The sequence below is a fragment of the Oncorhynchus mykiss genome, chromosome 8 (genome assembly GCF_013265735.2).
Source record: "Oncorhynchus mykiss isolate Arlee chromosome 8, USDA_OmykA_1.1, whole genome shotgun sequence".
NCBI classification, from domain to species: Eukaryota; Metazoa; Chordata; class Actinopteri; order Salmoniformes; family Salmonidae; genus Oncorhynchus; species Oncorhynchus mykiss.
The window spans coordinates 22,880,379-22,896,643 of NC_048572.1; the positions used below are offsets into that span (position 1 = coordinate 22,880,379).

The window sequence follows — 16,265 nt, forward strand, 5'->3', positions numbered from 1 at the left end:
TTCTGGTTGGCTCCTTTGCTGTCCTCAAGCATTGGGTATCAATTTAACGCATGGCTGTCTGATGAGCTAGAGTTGTCAGCATCTATCATTTAAATTGAATAATTCATACAGTGTATCACATGAGTCTTGTGGTCTAAGTTCAAAATTGGGTTTAAACTCAAGGTGATATCCCAACCGGCAGGCAACCTATTGAACTTGGTTTTCAATCTGTTGGCAGTCCAACGTCCTGCCTGGAGCCCTGGAATCATATGACGGTGTCACAGTAAGCCCTGGCCTTTCCGTATGGCTTGCAAAGCAGATCGGAGATCAACGACACAAACAGAGCCCTGCAGGATCTATCAAAAGGGCCTCTGAACTGTGTCAAATCCTGATACCACATTCAAAGCTGAGTTTTTCCATTCCAAATTGGCTGTCACTCTGGCAGTGGGGATGGCCAACAGCAACAAACCAGAGCTTCATTAAAATGAAACGTGTCAGAAAGTATGGAATGAGCGTACAGTACATTTAAAAAGGAACAGAAAAAACTTTTTTCTTCCTTTAAAACCTCATTTATTGGTGGGAATGGGGAATGTGGAGTGATAGTTGACATGTTCATCTTAGTGATAAGAGGAAGGCCTGAGATGTCACCTGCTGACTGACACTGTTCATCCTCTGGGCTGTGGAACACTCTGCAGTCATATAACAATGATGTGGAGATGGTGCCTCATTAAATGAAAAAACGTGAATAACGACAGACAGCAGGAGAGTGACACATGAAGCTTATTCAATCGGTTAGCCTATCATCTAGACGTGGTAATTTATGTAGTGCCTCACATTAACTTTTATTCTCCCACACTCATCAGTCAGTGAAATAGCCTTTTAAGCATTCAAAAGTCCGAGTATGACTGAATAGCAGTAATGGCCGGCATTAGTCAGGTAAATGGTGAGTTTACCAAGACATATGGATTATTAGTTGTGTCGTTATTCAGACAAGATGTTCTGTACAGTTTTATTTAGAGCCTCTGGTTCTACTGAATATCTGACAGTCATCTAATGTGGTGGTTCTCAACTTCAATCCAGGAGATCCACAGTGCTGGTTTTTGTTCCAGCCCAGTACTAACGCAACCGATTCAACTGATCAAAGGCTTAATGATTAGTTGATGACTTGATGAGGCAGGTTGAATTTTTAAAAACTTTTGTATTGCAGGCAGCTCTGCCCCGCAGGAAGAATGATTGTGATCGGTTGATTCTGCAGTTTAATTAGGCCTGGAGGGGAAAACACTTTGTTCTCTAATGCTCTTCTTTCTACTTGTGTGCTGTAGTTGCCGTGGCGCTGAGGAACCAGAAGGTCATGTTGCCGAACGGCAATGGCAAAGTGGTCAAGGTCTCTAATTCAGTGACCATACCGACCCTTCAGCAGTTCACTGTGTGCTTTGAGGTAGCCCGCTCCAACCAAAAGAACAAGGAAACCATCTTCTCTTACACCCGGCAAGAGGACAGCAGTGGTGATGAAGCCCTAAGTTTCGGAATGAACCAGGATGGAATGGCACTGGTCATGAGTAACGAGACATGTCTGGTAGACTCTATCCTCAATCCCTCGGACTTCACCTCCACCATGAAGCCGTTCTGTCTCACATGGGCCTCCACCACAGGCAAGGTGACCCTTTACTACAACAGCAACTACCGGACCAGGACCTGCCCTAACACAAGTGGGCGCTTGGTGGGGGCCGGGGGCCTGTTCAGGCTGGGGGGCAAGAATAGCTTCGATGGGACCATCTATAACTTCCGCCTCTGGGATAACGCCATGAGCATGACACAGTTGGCCGCCCTTACCTGTGACGCCGTCGGCAACGTCATTGACTGGGACAACAGCTTCTGGGACATCCCCTCTTCGCTGGCACAGACAGACAGAACACTGAGCTGCAGTGAGTATCCAAATATAGTCATATCCTTTGCACACTGGTATGTTCTATTTATGATGACTTACTTCCCATCAGCAGAACTTCAAAGGTGTTTGACTGACAGAAGTCTATATATTGTTATCGGGACAATTTCCTGGTTCATTAGTAACAGTTCATGCAATATTATTCCAAGTGATATACTAGTTATGAGAGAACCTAAAATGGCATCTAAATCCTAAGTAACTCAAACAGTCCAGTGTTATCCAAACTGCTAAGGAAGATGAAAGCAGCAGCAGCAGGACAAAGATATGCTCCATGTCTCTACCTTTGAAAGTATTAGGAATCTGTTTGTAGCGATAGGAGCGTAGCCACAGCGAAAGGAGCCAGGGGTGTCGGGAAATGTCTGCCGATTGCCCAGTGCCCACTAGAGAATGGTGCTGTGTGTGGTTTAGCTGTGGAAAGTACGAAGTGCAGTATCATGCATTTCACCTACCCGTTATGAGTCTCACAGAACACACACACAGGCCCCATGGCTGAGGAAACACTTTTTTTTTACTAAGTCCCATTCCCGAAACACTATCTGCTCGGCTACAGCTTGGGCCTGAGAGTCTGTGAAAGAGAGTTCAGCTCAGAGGACTTTTAAGATCAAATTGTAGGAGTTCCCTTCCCAACCCTAAGCTCTCCCTTTCACAGAGGTGCACAGAGAAAGATGTCTCTCGGGAACATTCCCCTAACTCTTGTGTTAGCCTTTAAACTGCTCATGGGTGTGGATGATCTGAAACATCCAGCTCTCTCTTTTGTACTCCGAGCAATGTTTCTCAATTCCATAACCCACCACACCGCAGTCGGAGTTAAGATCTCTGCTGCTGCTCCAGTTCAGAATCATACATGCCAGATGTGAAAGCAGATAGAATCTAGCTCTACTCTACTGTACACTATTTAGAAGAGGAGTAGGTTAGGCAATATACTGTTGTTCAGAAGTATATCAACGTCCTTGTGTCCTTGTTCGTCTTTACATCAACACACCTCCATGTTGCATTGTGGTCCATTAGATTATTAAATGTTAATTCACTTATTAATAAGTACATATGTTTGTCAAGACAAACAAATGCTTTGCTTTGCCCACAGGAGTTTGTTTCCATGTCACTGGCTCATGCAGCGGATGCTAGTTAAATGCCCATGGCTGACTGTTGTGATACCTACTCATGTCAAGTTCTCTCTTTACAGTCTGTTTCCCACATTGCATACACTTAACAACAGCTGTTCCATCTAGTGGTGAGTGTGCTGCTAACAACTTGATTGCTTTGTGAAAGTTGCTTGCTTGAGTGCTTAGTGCCATGGGAGATGCATGTGAAATACGGTGTTAACTAATATAACATTTAAACTAATGGTTCCAGGAAACAGAGGGTTGCGTTAGTTGTATTATGGAGGAACTTTCTACTTAGATTCTGGACGTAACATGTCAATGATAAATCAGGTCCCAGTTAGAGTCATCCACAGTCAATATGCCAAATCTGTGCACCGATAGATGATTATTAGTCTTGCGTCATACATTGAAAGCCTCAACTCAAGATCAACCAGGTGAAGTTCTAAGTTATTTCTCTGATCCCAGACTTTGTGTCGTGACAAAATGAGACTCTGCATGACATGATTCTGTCCCTGCTTTGAATAACAGCAATGTATCTGCCAGCCTCGTCTGTCCAGGGCTTCTAATGCAGGAAGCACATTAAAGACCCCATGCTTACAGAGCAGACAGTGACTTCTTAGGAACTAAGATGTGACAACCAAACCCCATGTACACTGATCCACAGCTGAGCCAATGATATTGTCAGGAGGCTGAGGGGCTCAAACCTTAGGTAGTCTGGTATGTAGTCTGGTATGTAGTCTGGTAGGTCATCTGATTGGTAGTCTGTTTGGTAGTCTGATTGGTAGTCTGGTAGGTAGTCTGGTATGTAGTCTGGTAGGTAATCTGATTGGTAGTCTGTTTGGTAGTCTGTTTGGTAGTCTGATTGGTAGTCTGGTTGATAGTCTGATAGGTAGTCTGATTGGTAGGTAGTCTGGTATGTAGTCTGGTAAGTAGTCTGGTTGGTAGTCTGGTTGGTAGTCTGATTGGTAGGTAGTCTGGTATGTAGTCTGGTAAGTAGTCTGATTGGTAGTCTGATTGGTATTCTGGTTGGTTGTCTGATTGGTAGCCTGGTTGGTAGTCTGGTTGGTAGTCTGATTGGTAGTCTGGTTGGTAGTCTGGTTGGTAGTCTGATTGGTAGTCTGGTTGGTTGTCTGATTGGTAGTCTGGTTGGTAGTCTGGTTGGTAGTCTGATTGGTAGTCTGATTGGTAGGTAGTCTGGTAGGTAGTCTGATTGGTATTCTGATTGGTAGTCTGATTGGTATTCTGGTTGGTTGTCTGGTTGGTTGTCTGATTGGTAGTCTGGTTGGTAGTCTGATTGGTAGTCTGATTGGTAGGTAGTCTGGTAGGTAGTCTGATTGGTATTCTGATTGGTAGTCTGATTGGTAGGTAGTCTGGTAGGTAGTCTGATTGGTATTCTGATTGGTAGTCTGATTGGTAGTCTGGTTGGTAGTCTGATTGGTAGTCTGATTGGTAGTCTGGTTAGTAGTTTGATTGGCCAAAAGTGTATGGCACTCAAGGCTGTAGCTGTAGTCTGTCTGGTGTAAACTAGCTCTGGGCTAATTATCAGGCTTGTGAAGAGGACTGGCCCCAGTGAAGCTCTTTGGGCCTTCAGTGGAGGATGGCTGCATGGCTAAACTCTGTCAGAGATCCAGTATTCACTGAGTCCTCACAGTCCTGACCCAGGCACGATGGGGTTGTTTACTCTTGTTGGTCTACCAGTCTAGATATATGGAATAGCACTAGCAATTCATCCACATCAACCTAAGGCAAAAGGCTTTTTGAGTGGGAATGATGGGTACTGGCCTGGGAGTGACAAGAGTGTCAGTAATGACAACTCACATCCACTAACTGATATTAAACATGGCCTCTCCCTCCTCTGACATGTCATTACTTTTCATTACCAGCGATTATCAAATTGATTAGCCATGTCCATCAAGTCCAGGTGGGTCTGTCTCGCTGTGTTCTCCTCTGATCGCTCTTCTGTTTAAGAACATTAGAAAATATGCGAGGGGTGCACGCAAAGCAGCATCATCCCTGTATCACAAAGTGCTGCATATTTTATACAAGAGAGGAAGTGTTGGCGTTTGGACTGGGCACAGCTATAGAACAGTGAGGAAAATATCAAACTCCTCGCCCTTTTCAACAAGATGAGAAGTATTTAGGCTTTTATATGGCAGATCATTCTGATTATTTATTGACATTTCTGGGTCCCATACCAGCCTGAGAGCATGTAGCTAGCTGAGCGGCTGCTGGGAAACTGTCAATCTTTTTACATGGGCGGTGCTTAATACCCAGCCCGAAGTCATGCCAAATATAAATGTTTGATGAATGTATAATGTGTGGGCCTGTACTGAAATTAACATAATAATGCATAAACTTGTTTGTGTTCTTTTTTATCACTCACCATGGGAAATATTGTAGATTAAGGTGATTTAACATGTTTATTTCCAATCCACTTTGAAGGTACCTCTGTACCCATCTACACATCACACACCACCAGCTGTTCCTCTCCTGGACTGAACTGCCCAGGTAGGAAACCAATGACTGTTACGCATATCAATCATTTACAACAGACAGTACAATGATTATCAAGCATCACACAATAATCAATTATTAAATGTGATTGAATATTGATTAACATACTTACAGACATACCATTTGACCCTTCTTCCACATGTTTGTGTGTAAGCTCCCTGTTATGTTTTATTCATCTTGTTTTAGTTTTTTTTAAACATATTTTACATATTTACATCCTGCCAGCATTTTAAAAAGCACACAGTGCTTCACTCTTTCTACGTCACTTTGCATTGATGGCCACGGTATCGAGTCAATGCAGATTATGACGTCATTTTATGGAGCCTCTGTGGAATCACATAGAAATGGGTCCAGTTTGACCCCATGTTCTGGATAAGATGATGCAGGGTTAATATGGCCTCTCCTTCCCATAGACATCAGCCAGAGCTAGATGTTGACTTACAAGCGACACTTTCCAAAATGTCAGTTCTCTTGCTGTGAGCAAATCTATTAAGCTCTGTCTATGGTGCATTTATTCAGAGGTCAACTCTTATATACTTTGCTTATCAGAAACACCTGTAGCACTGTGCTGGAGATTCATCAAGGTGATTGGATGAAAATAAATGAGACATGGATGAAGCCCATCAAATAATGGCCTCTGTGGCTTGTGATGGCTTAATGCAGGGTTTCACTATATGCGGTGGGAGATTTTATTATTCGGCCTGCCAAGTTTTTTGAAGAAAAAATATGTAAATATTTAGACATAAAATCACCAGGAAATGAGCTCAATGTGATTTTAATTTAGGAAATCTGTCCAAGAATTCACATGTATAAATAGAGACATGTGCGATCGTATCCCAACGTAATCAAGGTTTGATGTGATTCTGTTTTTCTCAAATACTATATCTGATTGAGATTCTTGTGGTCAATTTGCAGTGTACAAATGATTTAGAACTATGTTCCAGCCCCCCGACCATCTGCTCAAGGACAAATTGCCCTACGGCTGAATGTAATTGGGGACCCCTGACTTTGTATATGTTTTACAGAATAAATAACTTTCAACTCTAAACCTGTTGATCCTATCCTAGTAGAAACCGTATGTTTACTGAGTAAATGTTAAAACTGTCTTTCATAGACGTGCTAATCATCGCTTCTAAAGCTACTGCATCACACAATTGGACAAGATTTCTCTGCATATTTGTATTTATATTCCTTATGCTATGCTTCATTGCGCCATCAGTCATCTTTTGTGGCTGGTGGATGGTGCATTTGTGTTGCCTCACTTTACATCCAATTAATGCATATGTAACCTTTCTCCGTACATCCCTGCAACCAGCAACATTAACTCCTACCAGCTCATCCATTATCACCACTAACATGATTTCTACTAATTCAACAACCCACGGTAAGCATCCATCCCTCCTTCACATTGTTTGTAAAGAGCACATGTTATTTTCAGCCTATCTGTTGTTATGAAGGTAAGCCAATACGATCTACTTAAAGCTAGAATCCTTAGTTTGGACTTTTTTGGACGTATAAATGAATGATACAGACCCATTGATTCTTGAAGGCAATAACTTAGAAATGCCTCAACTATCATACGCCATCAGAATCCAAAATGTAAGCTTATTTTACTCCAATGTTTGTAAACAACGTAAATGTAAACACTGTATAGCCCCAAAACATGGTTGAAACTATAATCTTGATATCATGGATAATCAGTCCTTGCATTCATAGCTCTGTCTATGAATTTGAGAGTGATTACATTTCTTCAGGCCCATCCCTCAGCTTTTTACCAAATCAGATGCGGGTTGATGGCTTTGTTATTGTTTTAATAAAGGACTCTAGCTTTAATGCAGTTTGCAGCTGATGGATCACCCCTGTTTTAATCAATATGTAAAATGTCCACTGACTGACTTAGGGGATATTTACATGTGGCCCATTAAACTAGAGAGATTTAGGTCTTATCCCAAAGCCTCTGTGATTGCTCCGATGGTTCCCTCTCAAATACCACACAGCCAATTCCAATCTATTAAACCCACATAATACTGAATCCACTGTTTGAGGAATGGAGGTGCATTCACATCAACTTCTATCTAATCTAAGAAAATGTGTTGATAAAGGAAGTTTATGATTTGATTAACTGTCAATGGCTCATATGAAACGCTTGGTTAATTTCTGAAATTAAATTCATTTCCCAGCCCAAATAAATAAAGATTTGTGAAAAGCAGCCACCTGTTTTATCAAGTAGGATTCTGTAATGAGGGAAGACTCTTATTAAACATGAAAGATGAAGACTTGAAGAACAGCTGTGTTTGAGTTATTTGGCAGTTTGGTGGGTTGCAGGCCATGCAGTAGGTAAACACCATGTCTCTGATACTGTACTTCAGTGGAGGCTTGTGGGAGGAGCTATAGGAGGACAGGCTCATTGTAACAGCTGGAATGGAATAAATGGATGGTATCAAACACATCAAACATATGGAAACCACATGTTTGACTCCATTCCAAAAAATACCATTGCTGCCTTTACAATGAGCCTGTCCTCCTATAGCTCCCCCCACCAGCCTCTACTGCTGTACTTACTACCTAATGGGTTTAATGCAGGAGACATTTCATCATTTTCTTATCTGACCCATCGTTGAAGTAACGCAAGCAAGGTCCTGGGTTTTCCCTTTTAAGTTTGAAGCCACTATATATTGACTATATATATTTAGACATGATATATTTAGACATGACATCAATTGGATGGTTGAACAAGATTGATTTAGCTCACTGTACACTCTTGGAAGATAAGGTGCTATTTAGAACCAAAAAGGGTTCTTCGGCTGTCCCCATAGGAGAACCCTTTGAATAACCCTTTTTTGGTTTCAGGTAGAACCCTTTTGGGTTACATGTAGAACCCTTTCCACAGATGGTTCTACCTGGAACCAAAAATGGTTCTCCTATAGGGACAGTCAAATAACCCTTTTGGAACCCTTTTTTCTAAGAGTTTTGGTTATCCCCTATCCAAAACAGAGTACAATGGTTCATTTGACAGTCAAATGTAACTGTCCTCTCAGGCTGTATCACAACCAGCCGTGATTGGGAAATCCCATAGGGCGGCGCACAATTGGCCCAGCGTCATCCTGGTTTGGCCGGTGTAGGCCGCCATTGTAAATATGAATTAAAGTTAAAATAAAGGTTATATTTAAAAAAATTACCAACTCATACCCATCTACGTCTATGATCTCAACCTCAGCTCTCAATACTTCACCATATTTTATTCATCTCATACTGTCTGCTGTCCATCACCAGTTCTCTCTGCTACCACTTCATCTGCCACCACTACTAGCATGCCTCTAACTACCAGCTCAATAACTGGTAAGGCCATCTTTACTTCTCAACATTATTCTCCCTCTAGAGATGAGAATGCCTCAACCATTAACCACTTTGCTATTATACCCTCCTTTTGCTGTCTTGTGCTGTAAATGTCACCAGTTCAAACCACTACCCCGACCACTCCTGCAGCCACAACTAATGTTCCAACATTATACAGCACAACCACTGGTAAGGTATCTCTCCCAATGGAACTGATCGCAGTTTATGCAAATTGAATCTGATTATAGTTATAGTGCGAATTGCATTTTTCTGAATGTGTTACTTATAAGGCCTTTATAAACACATCAATTTTGGTACATCCATATAATATGTCTACGTAGTTTAGTCTGATTTCCCTCTCAGAACATTTAGCAAACACATGACATTTGGCAGTAACTACATTGTCATTTACTTTCAGGAAAAAAGGTAAAGATGAGAGATCTTGCCAGTGAGGTTGTTAATGGCATGGCCACGTGTTGACCCATATAACCCCATGCATACTCTCTAGTGCATTGCTTATTGTTTGTGTGTGTGTGTGTGTTAATTTCACTCTTTCAAACAATTTAGTTCACATTTGCTGTCCTTGTCACCAGTTACTCAAACCGTTATCCCATCTGCAGCAGCCGCTACTAACACAACTCTATTCTACAGCACAACCAATGGTAAGATGTGTCTATTTGTTTATTCTTGTTTTGTACTCGGCTTGTGGCAGGTTCCTTCATGTGTCGGGAATGGGTTTGAAAGCAGTGCTATCCTTGACCAACTTGTAACTTTCCACATGGATTAAGCTGGGAAAGCAATTGTCATGGCTTCTCAGTGGGAGTATGTTTTCCCATGTTGCTTCCTTTTAACAATGGACTCAGCAGTGAATACTGTCTAAGTGGTTCTTGACATTTTGAAAACACCTCTAGTAGCCCTGTATTGTGTGTTTTGCCGTTATTGCCTTCCATTTTATTTTTTAACAATTCTTTTGACAATTTTCCACCTATGTTCTACCAGCACCGACAGCTTCTGCAACTACTATTGTTTCAAACCCAGCTACGACTAACTCACCTACCACTAACAACACAGTGCATGGTAAGACAGCCCACTTTCCCTTTTGCCTGTTAGTGACTACGGACTGATTGGGGAGAATTCAATATCAACTGTCTATTTTGTTCCCTTTTGTCTCAAATGTGTCTCTCTTAATTGTGAATTTCATTTTATATCCCTTACTCTTACTAACAGTGACAAATCCTCCCCTATTATCCCTTACTACCACTAACACACCAGCTAACATCACTACTACCACTAACACACCAGCTAACATCACTACTACCACTAACACACCAGCTAATATCACTACTACCACTAAAACACCAGCTAACATCACTACTACCACTAACACACCAGCTAACATCACTACTACTCCGAGTAAGGCTTTACAGAAAAAAAGTATACTGTATACCTTTGTTCAGTACACCTGGCCTCTATTACTGTAACTTTCAAGCACTTTGTGCAAAAAGACCTCAAAGTGTAGTCTGAAGACATGGGGCCTCTATTTTTCTATGTTTGGCATCCAAATGACTAATTACTAATATAATCAAGGTAGACTAGACGTCACAAGGTTTTAGGATGTGTTTATAACGGTTTCAGAAGTAGTTACTATACACAGCTTTAAAATGAGACACTTGACTAATCACATACTATTTCTAGCTTCCACTTCTTCAGTAGTTGAAGCTTTTACTTTGTTCTTGGTTTCTTCTACTATCATGTCCTCTGTCATTGCTCAGATTCCGCTCAGCTGGGTAAAACATACACTTAGGAAATCTTGAGATACTCTCCTTGCTGACTTAGTTGTGCTGTCACTCTTGCTAACATTGTCTGAAGCCACTACTAGACCACCGCCCTCGACTAACCTGTCTTCTACTGTCTTGTCCACCAACATCATTACCCTGGGTAAGACACACACATCTCCTTGACTTGTTTGTAGTGAGACGCAGCAGCTTCCTTTGGCAAACTGTTCTCTCTCTCAGCCTGCCTCCACCTGTCTGCTTGCCTCTCACTCTCACTCTATCCTGTCCTCAGCCAAAATGCATTTGACAATATCTGTATCTTTTCTGTCAACTCAAAATGAAGGTCTAGTTAACTGCCAGAAATCTAGGTGATCCTTCCATACAGCGGCTACTATTTTGTATTTGTTTATTCAGCTACAGTATATGCTGGATGTCAGTCTGTATTTAAAATATGCAACCTGCTTTGACCCCACTGTTTTTACATTGACTGGACTGGTGCGCCACAGACAAGGAGAGAACAGTGTATCTGTGGTCTTTGCTCTGGCTCACCCCCTGGCCAGTGGCCTCCTCCACCACCACCACCCCCCACACCAGGCCTCACGTCCTGCCTGGTCCCCACAGCTCTATAACCTCACTGGGCTACATCTCTACCCCCCTCTTCTGGCCCGTGAGGAAGAAACCTGAGGCCACCATCAGACCCATCCTCTAGCCGACCAAGCCTCCTCCTGTACCCAAGGTGATCACAACAACAACAGCGCTGGTGGCCAGTAAGATACGCCGTATCCAGGGCCACGACCAGTCCCCAGTGGTTGTTCCCAGGGTGAGCGGTGGATGTTGGGAACAGTAGTGATGAGGAGGACCTGGAATCTTTCCCAGCAGCGGCATCAGCATCACTCAGCAACTGTAAGAAGAGTAAGCCCATGGCCCCCACCACTGGGTGCCACTGAGTCCCAGCAGAGAGAACAGCAGCAGCACTGTGAACTGGACTAAGCCCCTGGTGGAGGACACATCAGGCTTTGAGCCATTCATTTACGACCTGGACCTAGGGGACAACCCCTTCAGCCTCTTCCAATATGACTCACCCTACTCCCTGGATGAAGGCCTGGCTCTGGCTGCCTCTGGCCCACACAACCTTTCCCACACTGGGGCTGGAGTCAGCACTGAGGGCCCAGACCGTGTGACTATGGGCGGCTCTGTTACTGCCGGGGAAATGCCGGGGAGGAGGGGAACATTTACACAATCAATCAGAGCCCAGTTTACCCCGGGAGGCGTTGGCAGGAGGCACTCTGGTAGAGGCTGTAGGAGAGGCTGGGACTGGGGAGCAGGGTTGGGTGGTGGTAGCACACAGCAGCTGGACTCAAATCCCTCCTTTCAGCACGGCTCCAGACAAGACAGGTGTGCAAATGGATCAGGCCCGGCCAAGCAGCGGTTTCAGTGAGCAAAAAGCAGAGAGAATCACACAGGCCCACTCAAATATCGCCACAGTCTCCCTCATTATTAACAATAGCAGAGCTCAGAGTCTCTATGAGGGTCAAGATGATCTCTGAAAGTGACCTCACAATGGAGATCTCCAGACCAACAGTCTACTACACCCTAACCTACTCCCATACCTACCGTGTTTACTACACTGCAGCAGCTCCAGCCTCCAGATAGCCTATGGGCAGTTGTGATTACAGATTTATCGGTCCCTAACTCCCTCCACTCCAACCATACCTCACCCCACCTCTCCCTACCCTGCGTTCTCCTCCTTACCCATCCGCAGGATGGAACAAGGTGATGTTAGTCATTCAGGACACGTCAGGCTAGCTGCCACTGAGACCGACCCGGTGCTCTTGGAGAGTTCACAGGCGAGTGTGCTGCAGCCTTCAATGGAGGTTCAAAGTGATTTATTGATGCGGGAGGGCACAAGGCCCATTCCACTGTCTCTGTCAGTCCTTAAAACAGCTCTAACTTTCCTTGAGGAAACACACCTCTCTTCCTCTGACAAACACCACAGTGACCTGGTTTTACCCTCTTTAATATTGTGTTTTATTTCACCTTTATTTCACCAGGTAGGCCAGTTGAGAACAAGTTCTCATTTACAACTGCGACCTGGCCAAGATAAAGCAAAGCAGTGTGACAGACAACAACACAGAGTTACACATAAATAAACAATAAACAACAATAAACAAGTCAATGACACAGTAGAAAAAAAATAAAGTCTATATACAGTGTGTGCAAAAGGCATGAGGAGGTAGGCAATAAATAGGCCATAGTAGCAAAGAATTACAATTTAGCAGATTAACACTGGAGTGATAAATGAGCAGATGATGATGTGCAAGTAGAGATACTGGTGTGCAAAAGAGCAGAGAAGTAAATAAAAACAGTATGGGGAGGAGGTAGGTAGATTGGGTGGGCTATATACAGATGGACTATGTACAGCTGCAGCGATTGGTTAGCTGCTCAGATAGTTGATGTTTAAAGTTGGTGAGGGAAATAAAAGTCACCAGCTTCAGCGATTTTTGCAATTCGTTCCAGTCACTGGCATCAGAGAACTGGAAGGAAAGGCGGCCAAAACGACGTGTTGGCTTTGGGGATGATCAGTGAGATATACCTGCTGGAACGTGTGCTACGGGTGGGTGTTGTTATCGTGACCAGTGAGCTGAGATAAGGCGGAGCTTTACCTAGCATAGACTTATAGATGACCTGGAGCCAGTGGGTCTGGTGACGAATATGTAACGAGGGCCAGCCGACTAGAGCATACAGGTCGCAGTGGTGTGTGGTATAAGGTGATTTGAGGAATCAGTTGAGTTCCTTCTCAACTAACTCTCATCCTGTGGACAGTAGGGTAGCCAGTATGGTACTAAGTGAGAGTATTGCCAGTGAATGAGGGGATAAGGTTAGATTCACCTCTGGCTCTGGAGCAATCGTCAAATTTATGAACAATGTGTCAGACAGCAGTATGTTGGGCAGCACAGACAGGAAAGAGGGCTTTTATCCACTCAGTGCTAATCTGAGAGGTTTGTCACGTACATCCCATCTTTTTGTCACTCCTATCACAGAACAACTACACCACCAGGCGCTCCTCCCAGCCACCATGCCAGACGAATGGGCCTCCTCTCAGTCCTCACCTCCTAATACAATCTCCCCAAGCAGACAGGAGTGGATGGATGTGTTGCCCATCACGTTCAGATTGGTCTCTCTCAGCTCTGACCCCATGTCTGAGACAGCCTTGCCAGAGAAGCTTCATATCACCAATTTTCCCGAATGGGAAAGTAAAGATGGGATGGAGAGACACTCGGCTCCAGAGTAAGGAGAGGAAGTCCACGTCACCCGTAAGTGGCTCTTCCTCCTCTCCATCTCCGATCTCTCTTTTCCGCCCCAGCACGCAGAGCAACCCATCTGTATCCCAGCTTGGATACCATGGGACCTTACACAACTATGATGATGGATCTGAATATGTCTCCCAGACCCGCCCTCTCCTCCTCCATGCTAGCCCCCTCTCCCTCTCCAGCCCTGCCAACGCCATACATCAGCAGCACATCGTCAGAATATGGCAGCGTCGTTACCCATGAACAGCAGCAGGCATATATGCATGAATTAGGCTGGTCACGGCCGGTCAGCGGTCTTGGTTGTGTGATTCACACAGACACACACTCTCCGCCATGACCTCCAGGTCAGATCAGCTCATGTCCGATGCTTCTGAATCTCCCGTATTCCACAGACCGATGACAACAAACGCTCCTCGTATTGGAGAGCTAGCGCCTCACTGCCCACCAGACCAATGGCTGCATTCCGACAATCCTCTACACTCACTGGCAGCCAGTCAGAGCCCACTCAGCCTGCTGGAACTGATGGAACACTGGCCTGGCCTGAAGAGAGCAGAGAGAACACAGCATTGTCCACTTCCCCAGACACACAGCTCACTGCTGCTGCCTCTGGTAACCTCACCATTAGGCTGCAATTATACAGCCCACCACTGTTACCACAATTATGCAGCCTCCTTCTGCCTCAAACACACAGTCTGCCACATACACACAACTCACCACTGCCAATAAACAGCCAACTGTTTCTCCAAATATCCAGTTCACCGATACCCTCACCGACCAGCCTCTTACGGCCCTAAACACCTACCAGGCTGGGGCTAGCCCTGTATCAGTCTCCTTCACAGCCAACCACAGTGAGGACACACAGGGTAATAGACATGGACCGGCCCTCATCTAACACACACCCTCCACTGCTGCAAGCACGTCAGTAAGCAGATTGGGCCCTGGCAACAATGTGACTGGGAATCAGAGCACTGTCACAGACAGAGAGACACAGACCACTCCCATGCCACTAGCCATCATTGACGTGGATCACCAGTCTTTTGTTCCTACAGAGAGCCCCTACTTTCCTCTTACCACTCCACATGAAGTGCTGAATGCAGGCAGTGGCACAGTGTCCACCACACACGCCATCGCACGTACCACAGCCTGCATCACGGGCACCCCTGTTCTCGCCCCATGCCATTGTAAAACTCCCTTTAATTTTTCATGTCTGTGTGGACTTGAACTGGGAACAGTATGTTTTGCAATAACAACTTATACAGTGCGAGAGTGTTCGACGAGTAACATTTTGTTATGTTACAGCGTTATTCCAAAATTGATTACATAAAAAAATATCCTCAGTAATCTACACACAATATACCATAATGACAAAATGTAAACAGGTTTTTACAAATTTTTGCAAATGTTTTACAAATAAAAAACAGAAATACCTTATTTACATAAGTGTGTATACACTTTGCTATGAGACAGGAAATTGAGCTCAGGTGCATCCTGTTGTTTCTACAACTTGATTGGAGTCCACCTGTGGTAAATTCAATTGGTTGGATATGATTTGGAAAAGTACACACCTGTCTATATAAGGTCCCTCAGTTGACAGTGCATGTCAGAAGAAAAACCAAGCTATGAGAAGAAGGAAGAAGGAATTTTCCGTAGAGCTCTGAGACAGAATTTTGCCGAGGCACAGATCTGGAGAAGGGTACCAAAACATTTTCTGCAGCATTGAAGGTCCCCAAGAACACAGTAGCCTCCATCATTCTTAAATGGAAAAGGTTTGGAACCACCAAGACTCTTCCTAGAGCTGGCCACCCGGCCAAACTGAGCAATCGGGTGAGAAGGGCCTTGGTCAGGGAGGTGACTAAGAACCTGATGGTCACTCTGACAGAGCTCCAGAGTTCCTATGTGGAGATGGAAGAACATTCCAGAAGGACAATCATCTCTGTAGCACTCCACCAATCAGGCCTTTATGGTAGAGTGGCCAGACCATGAGAAACAAGACTCTCTGGTCTGAGGAAACCAAGATTTAACTATTTGGCCTGAATGCCAAGCATCACGTCTGGAGGAAACCTGGCACTATCCCTACGGTGAAGCATGGTGGTGGCATTATCATGCTGTGGGGATGTTTTTCAGCGGCAGGGACTGGGAAACTAGTCAGGATCGAGGCAAAGATGAACGGAGCAAAGTACAGAGAGATCCTTGATGAAAACCTGCTCCAGAGTGCTCACGACCACACATGAGTGGCATCGGGACAAGTCTCTAAATGTCCCTGAGTGGCCCAGCCAGAGCCCGGACTTGAACCCGATCTCTG

General features: G+C 44.3%; 1 protein-coding gene across 6 annotated transcripts in view; it reads left to right on the forward strand.

Moving 5' to 3' along the window:
* The window catches only part of adgrg6 (adhesion G protein-coupled receptor G6), a 55,641-nt gene that overhangs the window by 20,365 nt on the left and 19,011 nt on the right, over window positions 1-16,265 (forward strand). For 3 of the 6 annotated variants that reach the window (XM_036985050.1, XM_036985046.1, XM_036985051.1), the window contains 4 exons: window positions 1,302-1,904; window positions 3,108-3,155; window positions 5,470-5,535; window positions 6,857-6,925. In XM_036985050.1, coding sequence (XP_036840945.1) covers window positions 1,302-1,904; window positions 3,108-3,155; window positions 5,470-5,535; window positions 6,857-6,925 — 786 coding nt within the window. The remainder of the gene's footprint in view (window positions 1-1,301; window positions 1,905-3,107; window positions 3,156-5,469; window positions 5,536-6,856; window positions 6,926-16,265) is intronic. The other 3 variants (XM_036985048.1, XM_036985047.1, XM_036985049.1) reach the window with 3 other exon arrangements.